General features: G+C 36.1%; 1 protein-coding gene across 2 annotated transcripts in view; it reads left to right on the forward strand.

Moving 5' to 3' along the window:
* The window catches only part of SYT17 (synaptotagmin 17), an 87,529-nt gene that overhangs the window by 27,133 nt on the left and 38,185 nt on the right, over positions 1-22,211 (forward strand). For both annotated transcript variants that reach the window (XM_031942737.1, XM_031942742.1), the window contains exons 6-7: positions 11,575-11,695; positions 16,579-16,734. In XM_031942737.1, the coding sequence (XP_031798597.1) occupies positions 11,575-11,695; positions 16,579-16,734 (277 nt within the window). The remainder of the gene's footprint in view (positions 1-11,574; positions 11,696-16,578; positions 16,735-22,211) is intronic.

Here is a 22,211-nt window from a genome sequence, read left to right on the forward strand (position 1 = left end):
CAAGGAATACTTCAATGGATAGTTGATGGTATAATGGATAGAGCAGAAAGGCTAGAGTTCAAATATGGCCTCTGACACTTACTAGCTGGGTGGCCCTGGGCAAATCTGCCTGTTTTCTCATCTGTGAAATGACTTGGAGAAGGAAATGCTGAGAAAAACCTTAAAAGGAGTCATTAAGAATTGAACATGACTGGAAACTATTGAACAACGCTGCAAGAGCAGTATAGGAAACATCACCAGGAGCTAATGATATTGATATGAGATATTCTTTCAGCTTCAGAGGAAAGGCAAGATCCCTTCTGCTTAAAGTGGCTAGGGAAGTACTCGTGGGAAGGGAAGGTTTTAAGTTAAATGTGGAAGAATAGGTAGAATTTGCTAAACAGAAAGAACAGAGCAGGACATTTCAATTGGTAGTCTAAAAGGTAGAAAGATTTGTGTAACTAAAAACATGATCAGTTAGCTCAGAAAGTTTCCTTAAAATACCTGGCAGTGATTGCTTTCTTGTTCCTCTAAAGAAATTATCCTTTTAATTGTCACACTATCTTCTTTTTCTAATACTCCATATCATCCTTTCCCACCCAACAAACCATCTCTTTCTGACAGAAATGGAAAAACCCCCCCAAAACAACAATTTAGAAAAACCAACTAAAATATCATCTGCCTAGCATATTGTAGGTGCTTAATAATTGCTTGTTGATGGAATAACTCCATGTGTCTGACAATATATCCCGTATCTGTAGTACCCCATTTCTGTAAAGGAGACAGTACATTTTCTCAACCTTTCTTTGAGGTCAAATTCATTCATTCTAACTAATCATTGAATTCTTTCTTTCTATTTATACTATTATAGACATAGGTTATGTATTTTCTTGTTGTGTTTACTTTACTCTGGATCAGTTTATATACCTGCCCATTCTTCATATTTTTAACTCTTTTTTTTTTAATGAAACAGTAACATTCCATTTCATCCATTTATTACAATTTTGTTAGCCATGCCCCAGTGGATGGGCATCTACTTTATTTCCAGTTTTGTGTTGCTATGGATATTTTGTGTGTATAGAACCTCCTATAGACACTTATATTTGGCTTCCTTCAAGAATATAGCTGTCACAGAGTGCTGAGACAGGAGAACCTGACTTCCAATTCTTCCCCAGACAGACGTAATCGTGGTAAGTCACTTGATCCCTGACTGTTTCACTTTCCCATCTGTAAAACAGATAATAACAGTACTTATCTCCAAAGATTGTTGTGGGTATAAAATTAGATAAGATTTGCAAGGCACTTTGCAAACCTTAAAACACACAAATGCTAGTTACATTGTTATTATTGGTAGCCTATCAATGGGACCTCTGGATATAAGTTACTTTTTAGCATGTCATGGATGCTGCTGCTTCTACAAAAATGGTAATACTTTCCTATCTTTCTTTTCCTATCCCTAGTTCTCTTAATTATTGGGCTTGGATTTGCCATAGCTGGCAAATTCTTTATATTACCAAAGGTTTCGTGTGTGCTTTTTTCTTTTTATGAGACAGACATACCCTTAAGTAGTTTGTTATTAGCAAGTAGGTACCCAAGGAATAAAACACACTGAAAAAACCAGCTTAGGGTGGCAATTGTGCCTCACTTTTCCTTCCCGACTCTCAAGAGAATTTGAGGTAGATTGATTTAATCTGGACAGCCATTGAGCCATGACATCAAAGAAAAATACACCTTTGGAGCCCAGATTTACAAACCTCCACAATCTCGTTTTCTCCCATTTTCCTTGTAAGAGTCATCTGTAGGCAGGCATAACAAAGCCTTTGCAATTTGTAAAAGAGCATATTCAAAGCAGCTCTCTCCTGGCTGCATTAAGCATAAATGGAAGAGACCCCAAATCCAATGGGAAGGCAGAGAAGCTGCTGTTAATCACCACAAAATTAAATAACTTATGGAGTACTAGACCAATGCCTTTTCCCATGGTCTTTGAGTATCAAATCCCCTTTTTAAGGTCCCTTTTTAATTGATTAAAGTGTAACTGTTTTGAAAGGAAACGAGGAGAGATCTGTTTAGGTAGGAAACAATTCAGTATTGGACTCTTCTTCAAATTAAGCCTGGTGCTAATAAATATTGTGCTGATGAAAGTGGAAATATTTAGGAGTCTCACTTCAATGTTGCCCTTGGAGTTCATTCTGTGGAAATGTCTTATGTGTAAAATTGCTTTTGAGATTTTTTTAAAAATGTAATTTAATTTTTTAATGAACTAAAAATTATTTTCTATCCTTCTCATTCAATCCCACTGAAAAGAAAAAGAAAAACCTTGCACCAATTTTGCAAAGCCAAGCAAAATAAATTCTCAAATCGGCTGTATTCAGTAATAAACATCTCATTCTGAAGCCTGAATCAGTCACCTCTCTACTGAGAGGGAGGTAACTTAATTCATTACCAGTTCTCTGGCATGGTGGTTGGTCATTGTGGTTATCAGAGTTCTTAAGTCTTTCAGCTTTGTCAGTTTTTAGGTCTTGAGTAAAAGGCATGTCAGGCTAAGAAAAAAAACATAACTAGCATTCTTTTCCTTCAATCAGGCTAACTTGACAAAAGCTACTTGCTTATTGCCAGGGCAAGTGATGGGAGTTAGTATGGTACATTTGAAAGTACATTAATCTGGAACAAGAGAACTTGGGTACAAATCCCACACTGGACAATAACAGCAATAAGAACAACAATAGTATTTATATAGTGCTCAAAAGTGTGTAAAGTACTTTTCATGTTATCTTGTTTGATCTTCATACCTATGAGGTAGGTGTTATTACTATTCCTCTTTCACAGATGAGGAAACTGAGATTGAATGATCAAATGGCTTGCCTAGATTCACACAGATAGTAAATGTCTGAGACAATGTTTGAATTTTGATTTTGCTGATTCTAAGTCCAGCAATCTTTCCATTGCACCAACTAGCCACTTACCATCTTTGGACCTCAGTTTCCTCATGTGTAAAATGAGAGAATTGGACCATATGGCTTTTGAGATGCTTTTAGGTCTAGATCTGTGTTCCAACTTGTTGAAATGGTGAAGAATATGATTTTATGGATGTTATCACCTCAGGGAAGTGTAAGAACCATGCTGCTTATGGGTGGCTGGGTAGAACATCTGTTGATATTTAAAGCAATACCTAATGATTAAATATCTCCCTTTACTATAGTCTTGTAATTATTGCAGGTCAGATCAACCCTCTGGTTCTTAAAAAGAGAGCATTTTTTTTTCTTATTGTACCACCAGAGACCTGTGAAGTACATGTTATGCTTTTCTCCAAATGCCATCATAAGGATGATATTTAAAAGGTTGCATTAGGTCACCTGGCTTCTGTCTTATGAAAGAGGTTTATATACAAGGCAGTGATCCCATAAATTGGGTTGAGTTTTGTGTTCACACATTACCTTGAGCCTTGTTTCTTAGACCACTTGCTAAGGGAAAGTTATTGTTGATGGTGGTTGGGTGGATATTCCCTTACTGCTTTCTATAATTCAGTAACCTGAGGGTATCTTGTGTGATGAATTAATTAGCTACAGGACAGCCTAATTTCTTTTTTTTTAAATAAATTTTTATTAATACCTCTTTTAAAAAAATAATACCTGCATTTCCCACTGTATTTTCACTCCTCCAACTGAACCATCCTTTTTAATACAGAAATTTAAAAAAGATTGAGAAAAAAAGTGATCTACAGAATTAAAGTCTTTTGTATACAATATTCATATCTGTAGTCCTCTACTTCTGCAAAGACATAGAGGAAGATATTCTCATATTTCTTCTATAGGACCAAACTTGGTGATAATAATTTCATGATATGAAGTACTATGAAGTTGTCATATTTTGTTTACAGATTCTGCTTTTCTCATTCTTCTTACTACATTTTATAAATTTTTCCATGGAACAGCATAGTTCCTTGTTACAAGTAGCCCTAACTGTTCTTTCGTTCTTGTGGGCTTTATTTCAGTCCGAATGGCAACTGAAAAGATCTATGAGAGATTCATTGAACTGAAAGGGCCACTTCAAGCATCTGGCTAGGTTCTGACTGAGCTCTGCTATGGTTTTTCCCCTTTGATTTTCTTGTTCTGCCTTCATACTCCATTCCTTTTAAAATAACATTCTTGTGATTTCAGAAATCTATTGTTGAAACTACTGAGACTAAAGTTAGACACAGAGCCACATTCCAGACTTTGTAAGTGGAGACTTGGGAAAAGGGAAAGTGGCTTAAAGACAATTCCCTTTTAATAGGCTAAATAAGTTCTTAGAAGCCCAAGTAATTCTTTAAAATCTCTTTGCAAAGATCTATTTGTCTATGTGACATCTAGTCCTACTTGACTAAATCAAATTAGAGAAAGGAATAATTCACAGAGCTGCATTTCAGATCTCCCAAGCATAACCAGCAGTTCTCTGGATTTCTGAAGCCACCTTTTAAGAACACATATGTATTCTATCCAGGCATAGAGAGGTAGAAGGAACCTAGTCTGTTCTACTGAGGCAGATAGACTATGAGCTAAAGCTTTGGAAAAGAGGCTCAAAAAGGCTTGTTTATTCAGTGATTAAAATTTTTTTTCCAGCTCTGTAGTTTGGAGGTTTAACTGTTAGTAACTAGTTGTTCAGAATTGTGCTGTTTGGGCTTAGCATTATGTCCTTGCTTAGGTTTTGGCATCCCATGTGAGGTAGGGACATTGCTTGGGGAGAGGGGTCTGGAGTTGAGTATCTAGTGATTGGTATGGTGTCGGGGCATGCACATGTGTCATTGAGAAGCATCATGGAAAATTGATATGCCCTCCCATTCTTGGGTCTGACTTTCAATTCAAGGATTTTGAAATGTAATATGTCCCTTATATGTTGCTTATCAGAAGTCAGCAGCCTATCTCCAAAAGAACAAACAAAGCAACTTATAGACAGACTCTAAGGAATTCTTTAGGGCAGGACTTCTTAACTTTTTTTGTGTGTGTGTGTTATGAGAGATTCCCTTCGGCAATCTGGAGAAATCTATTGATCCCATCTTAGAAGAATATTTTTTTAGTAACTGAAGGAAATACTAAATTTCAGCTAGATGTTAGTGAAAATAAAGAAATTATACATATATATATATATACATATACACACACATACATGTATATGTATTTTTATGTATATATTGTATTATTACTATTATTATTTTTGTTGAGGCAATTAGGGTTAAGTGACTTGCCCAGGGTCATACAGCTAGAAGTGTTAAGTGTCTGAGGTCAAATTTGAACTCATGTCCTCCTGACTTCAGGGATGGTGCTCTATCCACTGTGCCACCTAGCTACCACTATATGTATTATACTATGTATTAGATATTAGTGAAAATAAAGATGTATACATATATATGTTTGTGTATATAGGTATATATATGTGTGTGTGTCTATATATATGCATATGAAAATATAATTCCCCTATTTATGTATTCCTTAGGGGTCCTTGGACACCAGATTAAGATCCCTAACTCCTAGGCAATGGATTGAACTCCAATCTCTCTCTATTTTGGTAAAAGTACAATGCTAATGAAACCAGAGCCAGGGGCTTGGATCTTCAGTATGGATCATCTGGCTCCACTCTGTTCCAGAGCCATAACTAGGAATTTTTTGCATCAAAGACAAAAAACTACCACTCCCTCCCACTTCCTGGATAAGTGAGGGCCCAGCCAAGGCATACCTACACTTCTGTATTCTTCATTTAATATGGTGAAGCAACAAGGGCAGAATTTACCCCAGCCATCTATTTCTAGTTGCCTATCCAAACTAAATTTTCTTGTTAACTAAGCTCATTTTTCATTAGTCTTGAAGGACTGAAAAATGCTGAAAATATGGTCCCCTGGGGCAAATCCCTGGTTTTCCTCTCATATATTTTTTGTCCTATCCTGCAACCACAAACTGTAACCTCTCAAATCAATGTCTTATAAATTAATCACAGTGATGCCTGGACAAGAAAGTATGGACATGACAATGAAATGCTTCACTAGGAAATCAATAAATGCCATATTATGGATAGATGTATAATGAGCAGCAGAGTTTACAGTAAATAGGGTATAAGTAGGTTTTCATTGTTTCTGTGCCTGAGAAAGACAAAATTAAACTTTCTTGAAAAAGAATGACAAATGGTTAGTTTTTAAAACTGATGCTTGGGAATTGTGTTCTTGAACATTAGAGGTCCATAATTTGTTTCCTTGGGCACAATGAAGGAACTGGGGACCTTCTTCATATTTCAGTCACTGGAACCTTCTTAGAATCCTTTCACTCCCCAAAGTAGAACAAGCAAATTATTTTATTTTATTTTATTTTTAATTAAAGCTTTTTATTTTCAAAACATATGTATGGATAATTTTCAGCATTCACCCTTGCAAAACTTTGTGTTCCAGATTTTTTCCCTCCCTTCCCCTCCCCCCTCCCCTAGATGTCAAATAATCCAATATATGTCAAACATGTGCAATTCTTCTATATATATTTCTACAAATGTCATGCTGCACAAGAATAATCAGGTCAAAAAGGAAAAAAATGAGAAAGAAAACAGAATGCAAGCAAACAACAACAACAAAAGTTAAAATACTATGTTGTCATCCAAGCTCAGTTTCCACAGTCCTCTCTCTGATTGCAGATGGCTTTCTCCCTCACAAGACCATTGAAACTGGCCGGAATCATCAATTGAGCAAATTCTTATGAAGTCCTTGTTGCTATTTCCTCTTCCCAATTCCAAAAATACAAAATAACAACTACAACAACAACAACAAAAACCTGAAACTCATAGGCAACATCACAGTATATCAATATAAGATCACATTAACAAGAAAAAGTGAAAAAGCATTTATTAAGCATTTATTATGTGACAAACACTGTGCTAATTCTTGGGAAAACAAATACCAAAATAAAAGCAGTCCTTGTTTACAAAGGAATTTGCAATCTAATGGGGGAGACAACATAGGGCAATGGAAGCTATGCCATCCTGGCAGTTAGATAGAAGCTTTATCAAGGTAGTGTTTGGGACTATAGGTTAGTATCATCCATGAACAGTGATAGAGTTGATTTGATCAAGGTCCATGGTTCAGAATTGAGGGAAAAGTGATGAAAAGGTATATATATGCAATGGTAAATAATTGGTGAGTCTGTGAAGCAGATGTCCAGAAAGTAGGGAATGAAGTGAAGGGCTGGGGTTTTCCCAACATAATAGTCTGTAGAGACAGTGATTGATCAAAATTAAAAAGCAAATTGTGGAAGTTCTTCCCAGCATGATTTCTGATGTGTAATGAGCTTGGAAATGACCAGAGAAAAGCGGGGTTTTAGCAGATATTTGATTTTCTACTTTTATTGACCTCCTTACTACTATCAAATAGAAGGCTGTTGATTTTGTGTCTACCTAATGAAGATTTAGTCATAGCAATTGATTATGTGGGAATAAATCTTATAGGGTATCATTCACTTTGTAAAGGCAGTATTTGTGACTGGATTTTATAGCAAGGGTTAGGTAGAGAAGGTAGGCCCTTCTTTAGGCTAAAGGAAAGCTTTATCCTAAATCGCCTTCCAAATTCTTATCTACAAGTTGTTTCATAGGGATCCTGGGGTATGAAAGCAGATGTGGAGAATGATGAGACAGCATTCTGAATGCATCTGGATTGAAAAGCAGTAATTGCACGTACAGTTACAATTTTTCTAAAACATACTGGATCCTTTTTATTTTCCCTTTTTTCCTTCTCCCATGTCCCAATGCAATTATGCTGAAATGGAGGCTAATTTCTCACTAGACTAAATTGTCCTTCAATTGGCCCCATCTCTGAAAGAAATAACCCCTAAACAATGCTAGATTTATAGGATTCAATTTCTTCAATGTTAAATCAACCACATTGATTGAATTACACATTTTCCCCCTTTGCCTTCCTCCCCTTGCCTTCCCTCTCACCCTCTCCCCACAAATTGCATCTCAAGAAGAAACCTAGTTAAATTTTTACAAGTGAAACCTGCTCTGCTATCAGTCTGATTTATGAGTCCTTGAGGGACAAAATTTTCTGTGGCTTACAAGCACAGACAATGTCTCCTTGAGGTTCCAGAAGAATTCATTGGCACTTCTCTCCTGAAAATAAGCCATTTTTTCAGGGACACTTTCTGGAAAAAGTTGCATTTTCTAATCTCATCCCTGTTTTTGGTAGCTATGAGATTGCTCAACTGATCTTGGGGAAGCTGAGTTGAGAGAATCAAATCTTGGAATTCTCCTAGTTTTCATGTCATCAATGGCATTTAAAGCTTCCAAGATTGGAGGTACATGGATTGGAGGACAAAGCAGGATTTGTGGAAAAGAATTTTGAGAAGCCAAAGGCTTTGGGAAAAAAGCCTCCCAAAACCCACAGCTGGCTTTCCTTAAGACATCTTTCATCTCTGCTCCACCATGCTTGGGCTATGAACTCACTCGTGGTCCTTCCAGACACAGGATGTTATTATTTGCGGAGTGAAAAAGGAAACCATTTCTCCTTTTTGCTATTAGAAATAGAGGAGTGATTTGGTGGTCTCTTGAGCATGGTCAGTGTATTTATGTACTTCAAACTTCTGAGGGAGTGTTGGAAATACTTTGGAAAACTGGTCTATGTAGTTCAACAGGTATATATTAGATGCCTAGTGTGCACTAGCATTGTGTTAGAGGTAGGAGGGAACAAAGATTTAAGTGCCTACTACATGCCAGGGACAATGCTAAGCATTTTTACAAATATTATTTCATTTGATCCTTACAACAATTCTGGGAAGCAGGTGCTATTGTTATCTCCATTTTATAGTGGAAAAAATTGAGGCAGATAGAGGTTAAGTTCCTTGTCCAGGGTTGAGCAGCTAGTAAGTATCTCAGGCTGGATTTGAACCTAACTTGACACAAAGATAAAATATAATTTTTTTTTTTTTGCAGGAGGAGCACTAACAGCTTGAGGAGGGGGGTTTTCGATGCCTTGTGTAGCAGATAGCAATAGAACTAAACTTGAAAAAAGCTAAGGATTCTAAGTTAGCAGAGACATGAAAGACAGCCTATGCAAAAGTGTGGAGATGGGAGGCAAAATGCTTTGTATGAGAAACAGCATCTAGGTCAGTCTGGGATCCTGAAGAGTGGGTGAAGGAAGTAGTGGGCCATAAGAGAAAAGAAAAGCCTTTATTACCTAGCTCTAGATAATAAAGAACTTTAAATGCTAAATAGATATATTATCCCAGGTTGACAATGGAGAGCCATTGAAGTTTCTTAAGCAAGAAAGTGATATAGTCAGATAGGTTAGAAATATATCATTTTGGCAGCTATATAGAAGGTGAATCAGAGAGAGATGAGATGGGAGTCAGGGAAATCAAAACCTTGCTGGTGTTGCTATCAAGGAGCCATTAGAAGCATTTCAGAGAGAAGCTGACCTGTGGCATTTGATCCTTTGCATTTTTCTCATTTCATTTGGTAGGTTTTTTTTTGACCTATAAAATGGTGGAAATCACCTGTCCCTATCTCCTTCATGGGGCTGATATGTCAAATAAGAGAATGGATATGGAAGCACCATGTAGAATTTGAGTCTGTGACAGTCATTGCTGAGGAGGACATGATAGCTGAATTTAAATATTTGAAACAAGACTAGTTCTGTTTGACTTCAGAAGGCAGAACCAGTAGCAATGAATAGAAAATTATAAAAAAGCTAAGAGGTTCTTGAAATGATGAAAAAGTCCTCAGTAGATAAATAATTAAAAGTGGAATGGAAAGGTTCAGAAAGTAGTGGAGGTCTTTGAGCAGAGGTTGAATGATTATTTGTGTGGTACCTTACAGTGAGGATTTCTTTTTGCAATTAAAAAAATTTTCCCCAGTTACATGTAAAGACAGTTTTGTCCATCAACTTGAAAAAAATCTTGAGTTCCAAACTTTCTCTCTGCTTCTCACCTTCTCTCTCCCTGAGACGGTATGCAATTTGATGCAGATTATACATGATCAATCGTGCAAAACATATTATCATATTAATCATGATGTGAAGGAAGACAGAGACCCCAAAGGGGAAAAAAAACATGAGAAAAACACAGAAAGTAAAGAATAGGATGCTTCATTCTGCATTGGGTTCTTTCTCTGGAGGTCAAGAACATTTTTCATCATGAATCCTTTGGAACTGTTTTGGGTTATTATATTGATGAGAATAATTAAGTCATTCACAATTGATCATCATATAATATTGCTGTTACTGTATAAAATTTTTCTTGATTCTAATCACGTCATATCAGTTATGTTAAGTCCAGGTTTTTTGGAAAAAAGTCTACTCATCATTTCATCATCATAATAATACTCCATTATAATCATATACCATAATTTGTTCAGCCATTTCCCAATTGATGGATATTCCTTCAATTTCCCATTCTTTGTCACCACAAAAAGAGCTACTATAAATATTTTTGTATAAATAGGTCCTTTTCCAATTTTTTTTCTCTTTGGGATACAAATTTAGTAGAGGTGTGCAGGGGCAAAGGATATGCATGATCTTATAACCCTTTGGGTATGGTTCCAATTTACTCTCCAGAATGGTTGGGTCAGTTAAAAAAAAAGTTGAATCTACAAAATTATATGGTTATAAGGGCTGGAGCACTGGACCTGGAATAAGCAAGACTCTACTTGTGTGACCTTGGACAAGCCATTTAACCTCTGCCTTAAGTTGGATTTGAACCTGACTTGACGCCTGGTACTTTCTCCACTGAGCAGTGACGTAGCAGTCAGACAAAATATTCCTAACCTCAGAAAGTTTATGTTCTAGGGGAAACAACATGTATGAAGAGAAAGTCCATATACCATGCACCAACAATTCATTAGTGTCCCAATTTTTTCACATCCTCTTCAACATTTATTATTTTTCTGTTATATAATCAAGGGGATTTCTTTTTTATTGTGGATTAATTACTAAATTACCATTACTATCAAAAATTGTGTGATTTTTCTGATACTTCTTAGACCCGTTAGGAGAACTCAGTGCCAAGAAGAAGAGAGAGAGACAGAGAGAAAGAGAAAGACAGAGAGACACAGAAAGAGACAGAGAGGAAGAGAGAGAGAGAAAGGAAGAGAGAGGAAAAGAGAGAGGAAGAGAGAGAGAGAGGAAAAGAGAGAAAGAGAGGAAGAGAGAGAGAGGGGAAAAGAGAGAGAGGAAGAAAGAGAGACAGAGAAAGAGAGAGAGAGAGAGAGAGAGACAGAGACAGAGAGACAGAGAGAGTGTTAGTTTAATAGAAAATTTCAGTTTGGGAGTTTAACACCAGTGTTTAAATCCTAGTTCTGTCTTACTAGCTCTGTGATTTTGGGCAAATCCCCTAACCCTTTAAAACTTTAGTTCATATCTGTAAAACGACTAGGTTGAACTAGATTACTTATGGTCCCTTTCAGCTCTAAATACACGATCCATCCTAAAAATGTAAGACATAGTTACAATTTCTTTTCTTCCAGGATATAGTATTGTGATAGTGTGAGACATTTTTTTTTGTCCTACAAAATATGTCTAAGATTGCTGGCTTATTCATTTTCTGGTAGTACCAATGGCCACCATTTTTAACTCCTTACCATTTTGTATCTCTATAGAATGAAGTGGAGCTGGGAGAACTGCTGTTGTCATTGAATTATCTCCCAAGTGCTGGAAGATTGAACGTTGATGTGATAAGAGCCAAGCAGCTTCTTCAGACAGACATGAGCCAAGGCTCAGGTAAAGAGAAGTCTGTTGACAAAAGGCAGAGGTTTCCTCAGGTGATGGGAACCCCTAGGAGTGGGAGGCCATAAGTCCAGTTTCCCAGGTTGGTCAAGAAGTTGTTGTTTTTTTTTTTTAAAGACCCAAGAAAAATGGCAGATCAGGAAAATAAGCACAGGGAAATGTTTCATCTTTATATCTTATGAAGAGCTTTGGGGGCAATAAACATTTATAAAATGTTGAATGGCAGAGGGAAAATTCTTTTCAGATTTTTCTTACTTATAGAAGCTATTGAATACCATTTTAGTAACTTAATTGGAGTCTAGAATTGGCTAGAAATATGTCTGAGACCACATTTGACAAATTCTGTCATTTCATGAAGAAAGGAAAAGAAATATTTATTAAGCACCTATTATGTGTCAGGCCCCATGCTAAGTGCTTTACAAATACCGTGTCATCTGATACTACAATCCTGGGAGGTAGATTCTATAATCATCCTTTTTATAGTTTTATTTTATAGTTTTAGGAAACTGAGTAGCTTGTCCAAGGTCACAAAAGCAGGACTTTAAAAAAAATGATAGCTTTTTGTTTTCAAAATATATGCAAAGATAGTTTTCAATATTGCAAAACCTTGTGTTCCAAATTCTTCTCCCTCCTTATTCCCCCACCCCTTCCACCAGACAGCAAGTAATCCAGTATATATTAAACATGCACAATTCTTTTAAACATATTTCCACATTTGTAATGCTGCATTAAAAAAAGCAAATCAAAAAGGAAAAAAATGAGAAAGAAAACAAAAAGCAAACAACAAAAAAGGTAAAAATACTATGTTGTGATCCACATTTAATTCCCATGGTTCTCTCTCTAGTTGCAGATGGCTCTCTCCATTACAAGTCTATTGGAATTGGCCTGAATCACCTCATTGTTGAAAAGAGCCAAGTCTATCAGAATTGATCATCACATAATCTTATTGTTGCTGTGTACAATGTTCTCTTGGTTCTGCTAGAAGCAGGATTTTGATTTAACTCTTGATGACTTCAGATTCAGTGCACCAGCCCCTATATCCATATAATTTTATAGATTCAACTTATTTTTTTTAATTTATTTTTTGTTCCACTTTGAGTTCCAAACTTTTTCCCTTCTTGTCTCCTTTCCTTATGCTAGAGAAGTCTACCATTTGACATGTATATCTATCTTTCTATCCATCTGTGTTGTGTGTGTATACATATATATACAAAGACATATATATATGTATGTACACATACACACATATATATACATACACACACAAAAACACAGATGCATATATAAAACCATTCTCTACATACTTTTATTCTCTTTGCCTTTTAAAGTCCTTCATAATCTAGTTCTTACCTTTCCAATCTCCTATTTATAAGAGCCACATCTCATTTTATTTTCCCCCAATTACATGTAAAAACAATTTTTAATATTTTTTCTTAAGTTTTGAGTTCCAAATTCTATTCCTCCCCCCCTTTCCAGATGATAAGCAATCTGATATAGGTTATATCATATAAAGCATTTCCATATATAGATTCAAATTCTAAAGGAATTTTGTATTTGTGTCTCCAATGACTAGTATAGTGCCTAGCACATAGTAGGGAATTCATAAATGCTTGTAAATTTATGTTTTCAAAATGCTACTCTTGCAATTTATGAATAATGACAGCAGATGGCAATAGTGTGCAAAATCCCCGGAGGTGTGAACGGTAAGGAAAACACTTCTTGAATTCCAATCATTATCAACATTACCATTATTGGGATTTATATAGAATCTTACCATTTACAAATATATCATTATCATTAATAATGATGATGATAATTTGCATTTATATGGTTTTGTTGTTCAGTCATTTTTTTAGTTGTGTCCAGCTCTTCATATACCCATTTAAGGTTTTCTTGGCAAAGATACTGGAATAATTTGCCATTTCCTTCTCCAGTTTATTTTACAAATGAGAAACTGAGGTAAACAATGTGAAGTGACTTGCCTAGCATCACACAGCTAGGAAATGTTTGAGTCGGAATTTGAATTCAGGAAAATGAGTCTTCCTGACTTTGGGGCTGGCACTCTGTCCACTGTGCCATCTAGTGGCAACCTATATAGAACTTTCATATTTATGAACTATTTCCTTTAATTCTGTGATTCCTTACCAATAATCCCTTAGATAGGGCACATGAGTTTTATCTCCAATTTACAGTTAACTGAGGCTCAGACAGGCTGTCACATATAGCATCATAGATTTAATGTTCATCTTGGAGTTCATCTAAGCTAATCATTTCCTTTTTTTAGATGAGGAAAATGAAATGTGGAAAGCTGAATAATTTGCCTAAAGTCATAGAGGTTACAAAAATAGAGCTGGGATTCAAATCTAGATCCTCTGACTCCAAATTCATTATTCTTCCCATGGCATCTCTCTGGGAATAAGAATAAATGCCACTTAAATTTAAACCCACTTCATCTACTCTTAAATCCACAGTTTTTTACGCTATGCCAAATAACCTAAGGACATCTCAGTTCAGACTCCAAAAGTTGAGAATTAATTTTCTCCCTCCTTGGTTATCAAAAATAGGGCTCTTTTTTATCTTTATATCTTATAGTAATTAACTTTTAAAAATCATATCAGATATTTCTTGCCTAGCATGAAAAATATGGAAATTTGTTTAGAAGAATTGCACATGTTTAACTTATATTGGAGTGCTTGCTGTCTAGGAGATGGAAGAGGGGGAGAGAGGGAGAAACATTTGGAACACAAGATTTTCCAAAAGAGAATTTTGAAAATTATTTTTGATGTATTTGGAAAAATTAAAAGTTATTACACTCAAATCAGAGATTATATTTTAGTCACTTCTCAGTGTTTTGGTTAAGATTAAATGTCGATTTTATTTTAGAACAAATTTTAAAGTTTGAATGGAAATTTAACCTAGTTCCATTTCATCAGGAAATGGCATTTTCTATGAGAGCAGAAATGATATAATTTCAGTATCTATCCCTTGCAAAGCTCTGAAGTCATTGTGTCTTCAGGCAAAAATGGTGATGCTCAAACTGATCTTTGCCTTTAATACTGATTCCAATGGATTTAGTTGCTAGGTGGGACAATGGATGGAGTAATAGGCTGTTAGGAAAACCCGAGTTCAAATTCAGCTCCAGATACTTATTAGCTGTAGGTATCTGGGCAAGTCATTTCTATCTGCCTCAGTTTCCTCAACTGAAAAATATGTATGAAAATAGTGCCTACCTTCCAGAGTTGTTGTGAGGATCAAATGAAATAATATTTGCAAAGTGCTTAGCACAATACCTGGTACATAGTATGTGTTATATAAATGCATTCTTCACTTTTCTTCTCTTCCCCTAGTTTAAATGATGCAGTGGAAATAATTATCAATATTTTTAAGAAATATATTTTAATTTTCCCCAGATGCATATAAAATAACATTTTTAGTTATACATGTACATTCATTTTTTTTTTTACATATTACCATATGAATCATGTTGGGAGAGAAAAATTAGAACAAAAGGGAAAAAACACGAGAAAAAAGACAGAAGAAAAAAAAGTGTATGTAGCATGTGTTGATTTACATTCAGTCTCCATAGTTCTCTTTCTAGATATGGATAGCATTTTCCATCCAAAGTTTATTGGCATAGTCTTGGATCATTGAACTGCCGAGAAGAACCAAGTTTATCACAGTCGATCATTGCACAATCTTGCTGTTGCTGTATATAATGCTTTCCTATTTCTGCTTGCTTTGATTAGCATCAGTTCATGTAAATTTTTCCAGGCCTTTCTAAAACCAGCCTGTTCATCATTTTTTTATAGAACAATAATCCATCACTTTCACATATCATAACTTATTCAGCCATTCTCCAATTGATGGGCATCTAGTCATTTTCCAATTCTTTGCCACCACAAAAAGAGCTGAAGAGATCACTTTTTAATAAAGAATGCTAGATTTAGAATCAAAGGATCTCCATTTAAATCCCATTTCTGCTGCTTACTTATCTCTGTGAGGCTGAGTAATTATTATACCTCTTTTGCCTCAGTTTCTTCATCTGTAAAATAAGTATATGTGACTGAACTCAATGATCTGTTTTCCAAGGCTAACCTGCCTCTGCATTCTCACAAACTATCATCCCTTCCTTCAAGATATTCCCTTTCCAGATCTACCTATCCAAATCCCATTCCTCCTCCCCCCTCCACAAAGGTCCAGCTTATGCCATTGGCAAAAGAGCCTAAATTGGGAGAGTCCTGAGACTCATTTCTAGCCTTGGATTTTCTATTAGCTGACTATATGACATTGAAAAGAGAGTAGGGAAAGGAGGGAGGAAGAACATTTATTAAGCTCCTATTATTAAGCTGCACGAATAGGTGATGTAGCAGACAGAGTCCTGGTTTTAAAATCAGGAAGATTCATTCTCGTGAGTTCAAATGTGGCCTCAGACACTCATATTCTGTGTGACTCCAAGGAAGTCATTTAACCCCTACTCTGTAAAATGAGCTAGAGAAGGAAATGGGGAAACAACTCTAATATCTTTGCCAAGAAAACTCCAATTGCAGTCACGAAGAGTTAGACATGACTGAACAACAAAATTATATTGAGAAGAAGGTGAGAAAAGAAAGGAGGAGGAGCATTTATTAAGCATCCATATTAGTAAGCATCACTGTGCTAAGGGCTTTGTGATATTGTCTTGGGCAATTCAGTCCATCCCTCTTTTCTTCTTTTGTAAAATGTCAGGATTGGGCTAGAATATACCTAGGGTCATGTAAAAACTTTTTGGACAAAAAGGGGTCACAAGTGGAAAAAGTTTAAGAAGCCTTGGGCTAGAGGATAGCCAAGGGTGCCTGGGACTCTGACATTCTGTGTCTCCTCTGTCCCTCTCTCCCCAGACCCTTTTGTGAAGATCCAGCTGGTACACGGACTCAAACTTGTGAAAACCAAGAAGACTTCCTTTATGAGAGGGACAATTGATCCATTCTACAATGAGTCTTTCAGTTTCAAAGTCCCACAGGAAGAACTTGAAAATGCCAGCCTAGTATTTACAGGTAGGTGTCTTTATTTCAGACCCTGATTGAGTAAGGGACACTATCTTCAATGGGAGCCAGCTTCATAAGATCATAACTTCTGAGTTGGAAGAGATCCCAGGAACTGTCTAGCCCAATCTACCCATTTTACAGATGAGGAAAACTGAGGTTTGTTGCTCAGATAGTGAGCATCTGAGATAGGATTTAAACTCAGTGCCTCTGAGTCCAGAGACAGTGTTTTTTTCACTGTACTGTGTGTTTGGGGGCTTAGTTCATAAGAACCTACTCCTTCTGTGATGTAATAGTAAAACCCTGACCTGCCTCATTGCCCAGAGAAAAGTCATTCTGGCATATTTTATCATTTTGTATGCTGCCACAATTTGTATTAGCAACTTGTTATAAAATATTGAGTAGTTAGAACCAAATTCCAACAATGGGGGAAAGACCTGGGTTTTATGTGGAAGAAATCTTAGAAGTTTTACCTCTTCATTTAAAGTAAGGGCAATAAGGCCCAAAGTCACTGTGATTCTTTTTCTGTACCCTTTCCACGGACCTATGATACTTCCACCTATCTTTGCTATGTGACTTTAAACAAGTCACTTAAACTCCAAGAACCTCAGTTTTCTCATTTATAAAATGGATTTACTTCACAGGATTATTCTGAGAATCAAGAGGACAATGTGGGTAACCACCCAAATACTAGGCCATATGAATGTAAATGCTTGCTCCTGTTGTTACTACTTATCTGTGGGAACATGGGCATTTCCTCAGCCCCAGGACACGCTTCTATAAAGCCAGGGACAATCTGTCAGACTACATACTACCTGATTATTGAAGTCATGCTGCTCAAGAAGAGGCACCTAAGTGATGCAGTGGTTAGAGTGTCAGACCAACAATCAGGGACTTGCGTTCAAATCCCCCTTCAGATACTTACTACCATAAATTTGGCCGTTACTTAATCTCTGTTTGCCTCAGTTTCCTTAACTGTAAAATGAGATAATAAGAGCATATCTCTCCCAGGATTATTATCAGGATCAAATGAATTAATATTTGTAAAACATTTAGCTCAGTGCCTGGCTATGTAACAAGCACTCATTAAATAGTGATTTCTTCTAATCAGGGCCAAGCTTGAAAAAGAACTAAGCCAAGAGACTAGACCTACCTGTAGAGGGCTGGAATTATATGCAATGTCCAGTCTAGCTCTCTGCAGGGCCTCAGGATCAGTCAAAGTCCTTGGTCTTTAGGGGGAAAAGTGAAGGAGGCAGGCAAGCTGCCATGCGGCTTGCCAAAGATGTATCCTGGACTCTGGAGTCCGGAGTCTTCTCTCCTCAGAGAGTGACTGACCATCTCCCTCAGCCCTCCAATCCTTGCCTCTGATTATCTCACCACAACACATTCAGCAGGTGACAATCCAGAGGAGAGCTATCACATCACCATATCATCTAAATATATGCTTATAGAACCATTATCTCACATTGAGTAGGTAATTGGCCTTAAGTGCTCTGTTGTCTTAGATTCAAGAATACCTTTTCAGAGTTCCAGCCCTCTACACCTACCCGTTTTTTTTGTCCAAGTAAACTTCTTTTAAAATATATCTATACTTTAAATGAAGTTGATGCTTCAATAGTTGTGTTTATAAGATGTATTTTGCTTGTACTTACAAGTTCATTTTTCATGTACTTAATTCTGGTAGCTATTCAGTATTTGTCTTGTTCTCTTGAATGACCTTTACATGTTCATCTGTACCAGTTTTTAGAAAAAATAAATCTGAAAGTACTCCTAGGGCAACAGGGACCCATTTAGATTAACTTGATCTTAACTGGCTGATTCACAGCAGCCAGCCCAGGGACTACCTAAATAAGATCTTAATTTTTTAAAAAAATTTAATAGCCTTTTATTTACAGGTTATATGTATGGGTAACTTTACAGCATTGACAATTGCCAAACCTCTTGTTCCAATTTTTCCCCTTCTTCTCCCCACCCCCTCCCCCAGATGGCAGGATGACCAGTAGATGTTAAATATATTAAAATATAAATTAGAAGATCTTAATTTAAAAAAAAATTATATTGATATTTATTTTTACATCACTTCGATTTTCAAATATGTCCTACCCATTGAGTCACTTCTTGTAACAAAATGTAAAAAGAAAAATAAATAAAAAGAAAGCAACTTAATAAAAATAACCAACTCTATTTTCAAATAAATTCTACTCATTGAATGAGCTCTTGCAAAATAAAAAAAAAATTAAAAAGAAAACAATTCAACAAAACTAACCAGCTCATCAGCTGCATTTGACAGTTTGCAGTTTTCTATATCCATAGTCCCTTACTTCTCTAATGAAGGTACACTTTTTCCCCTCATCTCTTCTTTAGGGACAAGATTTATAATTATACAACATTCAGCTTTTGAGTTTTTTATTTGTTTTGTCATTATAATGACTGTTTTGTTGTTGTCTTTTCCAATCTATTCTATAGATTGTATATAGTGTTTATCTGATTTTGCTTGCTCCATACGTTATCAGTTCATATAAGTCTTTTATGGAATAGTCCATAATATGCATTCCTACAGTTTGCTTGTCCCTTCCCCAATCTGTGGACCAGAAAAGATCATAAAGTTTTCAGATGACTAGTTCACTGACTGAGACCTCAGGGTGGAGGGAGGAGGGCAAATACAGAAGTCACATGGAAACTATCTTCATCACCCATGACTTGATAGAATGTTTTAAAGTTTGTAGAGTCTTTCCTATGCAGTTTTTCACTTGAGAGTCAGAACAATCCCAAATGACATGAATACAAATGGGGCTGAAATTCAGATGTACAAATGTTCTGAATCTTAGATTTGTGCTTCCCCATGGATGAATGGAAAGGACCTAGAAACGAGTACAACTCTTTGTTCTGTGAGCGTGATTGCATCATGAGATGCTTGGGGCATCATGGATAGAATTCCTGACTTTAGGAAGACATGAGTTTATAGAGTGTCTCTGTCTCTCACTAATTGTGTGACCATGGGCTAGTGAGTCACTCAACCTTTCTCAGCTTAAATTTCCACATCTATAAAATGGAAATAATGATGATATCTGCAGTACCTACCAATTTCACAAAATTCTTGTAAAGTTCAGATGATAGAATACATACTAAAAGCTTTGTAAATTGTAAAGCATTGTATAAATGTCAGCTATTTTTTTATGTGCTGGTTGGCGTCTGTGCCTTCCACCCACAAGATCTTTAGCTCATCAATGAACTAGTCAGCCAAAAATATTTAGTAAGCTCCTGACCCTGTGCCAATTTGTTCAGGCCTTGTGTCATATAGATCAAGTTAAGCAGAAGAGATTTCCTGATGTATGAAAACTTTTAGACTAAGACAAAAAGGCTCATGTGAGTGAACCTAAAAAAGGATATGAAAGGATAAAACACTGAAAAGTTATAGGGATTAAAAACATGAAAAAATAGACTTATAAATATAAGCAAAGGATTAAATATAAATTGTAAGTACTTAGAGGTAAAATATTTAATGCTTTTGAGTCTTTGTAAAACGCAAAATGAAAGGGGTTAGGCTAGGTGATCTATCGCTAGTATGCTTTCTTATTCAGAATCCATGAACCCCTTATGAATCATGGCTATTGAGTATTTAAATAGAGAAACTATATATAAAACTAGGGTGGTGTGACAAGGGCTTTGCCTTAGGAACTGATTTCATTTGTATTCATTTAGCAATTTAGAAACAATTTAGTTACTAGTTTAGCTTCTTAATAGAGTACCTAGTTAGCCAGAAAAATTAGAATAAGGATGCTTCTGGAATAGGGTTTCTTAACTTGGCATCTATGAACTAATTTAAAAAACTATTTCAACAGTTATATTTCAATATTAAAGTATAATTTTTTTGCATTTAAAAACATTATTGGATCCATAAGGTTCACTGAACTGCCAAAGACATTAAGGACAACAAAAAAGATTAGGAACTCCTTTGGAGCTTTTTAGCTAGTCCTATTTGTTTCCTTTCTCCTCCTCATTCTATCCAGTGGTCACACACTAAGGGATGTGAACTTTTTTTTTTTTTTTTTTTTTTTTTTAGTATAAGAAACCTTCTTTGAGGAGTCAGGGTTTCAGGATCTCCTGGAATAGGTGATAGAGATTCAGGCCCCTGGAATAAATCCAGGACATTATAGGTATGACATAGGTCTGGGTAAAATTGAGTGAATTGGGGATTATCTGGGCAAACCCACAGAATTCTAGGGCTTTTCTGTCTTAAATAAAAGAAACAACTCCCATCTGAAATGTTGAAATGCAACCCATTATCTTGTTTTCAAACATTTCATCACAAAGTAAGGTTGAGCAGCTATTTAAATTTTTGCACAGAGGTTCCTTGGTAAAGGCTGTAATTAAGCTCTGGCTGGTATTCCTGGCTTCCTGAACATTTCCTTTCATGTGTGAAGAAGATTCCTTTTGCTGTAATTTTCAGTCAGGTGATATAGCTAGAGTCTAAAGAAAGTAGGGAGGGGAAAAAATTTCAACAACTAAAATATCAAACTCTTAACCCAGAAGCCATGAGAGAAATTTAGTGAAGCTTTATCCTATCAAAAGAAATTGAAAAAAAAAAAAAGGAAATGGGGATGAAGCTGCTGGGTTATTACTGGTAAGTAGGTAAAAAGAATGAAATTTGAGTTGATTAAAGACAAACTCATCCAGAGGAAATATCTAGCAATGAATGCTGCTGTCACACAGTGGAATTACTTCAACGTCTGAACTCATTTTGAATATAAGACTTGATTTCCAGAACTGAATTTTTTCCTACTCTTAACTATTCTGAGTCTTAGTTTCCTTATCTTCAGAATAATTACTGTATCACACAAATGAGATAATGTTTGTAAATAATCTATGGATAAACAACCAAGTGCTTCTAAGTGCCAAGCTCTGTCCTTGGTCCTGGGGACAAAGACAAAAATTACCCAACTGTACTCGTGTACTTTATGTGCTGTTATTCAACTGGATAGGAAAACATTTAGGTAAATAACCATAATAAAATAAATACAAGATAATTGGGAAAAGGGGAAATTGGCATTTTGTGGGAAGGGGATTGCTAGCAATTGGAGGTATCAGGAAAAACTTCTTGTAGAAGTTAATGCCTGAGCTGAGTCAGAAAGGAAAGGGGAGTTAAAGAGGCAGAGGCAAAAAGTGTGTGCATTCTTAACATGGAATCCAGACTGGGTAAAAACAATGGGACTGGATATAGAATGAGGGACATGAAGAAGATCAAATTGGCCAGTCTGCAAAGAATATATAAAGGTCAGGACCAATTCAGGCTGCTCTGGTGATTCAGTTTGGGGATTGTAATGACATGAGATATTCACAGACCATCTAAGAGCTAACAAAAGGAAATTTATTTAGCCATAACATAGAAAAGATATTCAACAAGGTTACAGCACCAAATCAGTTGTTCAAAGCTTCCTTGACTCAGCAGCATTCACCATAGTGAAAAGAAGGTGCCAAAGGGAGAGGAC

The sequence above is a fragment of the Sarcophilus harrisii genome, chromosome 1, assembly GCF_902635505.1.
Source record: "Sarcophilus harrisii chromosome 1, mSarHar1.11, whole genome shotgun sequence".
In the NCBI taxonomy this organism is placed as follows: domain Eukaryota; kingdom Metazoa; phylum Chordata; class Mammalia; order Dasyuromorphia; family Dasyuridae; genus Sarcophilus; species Sarcophilus harrisii.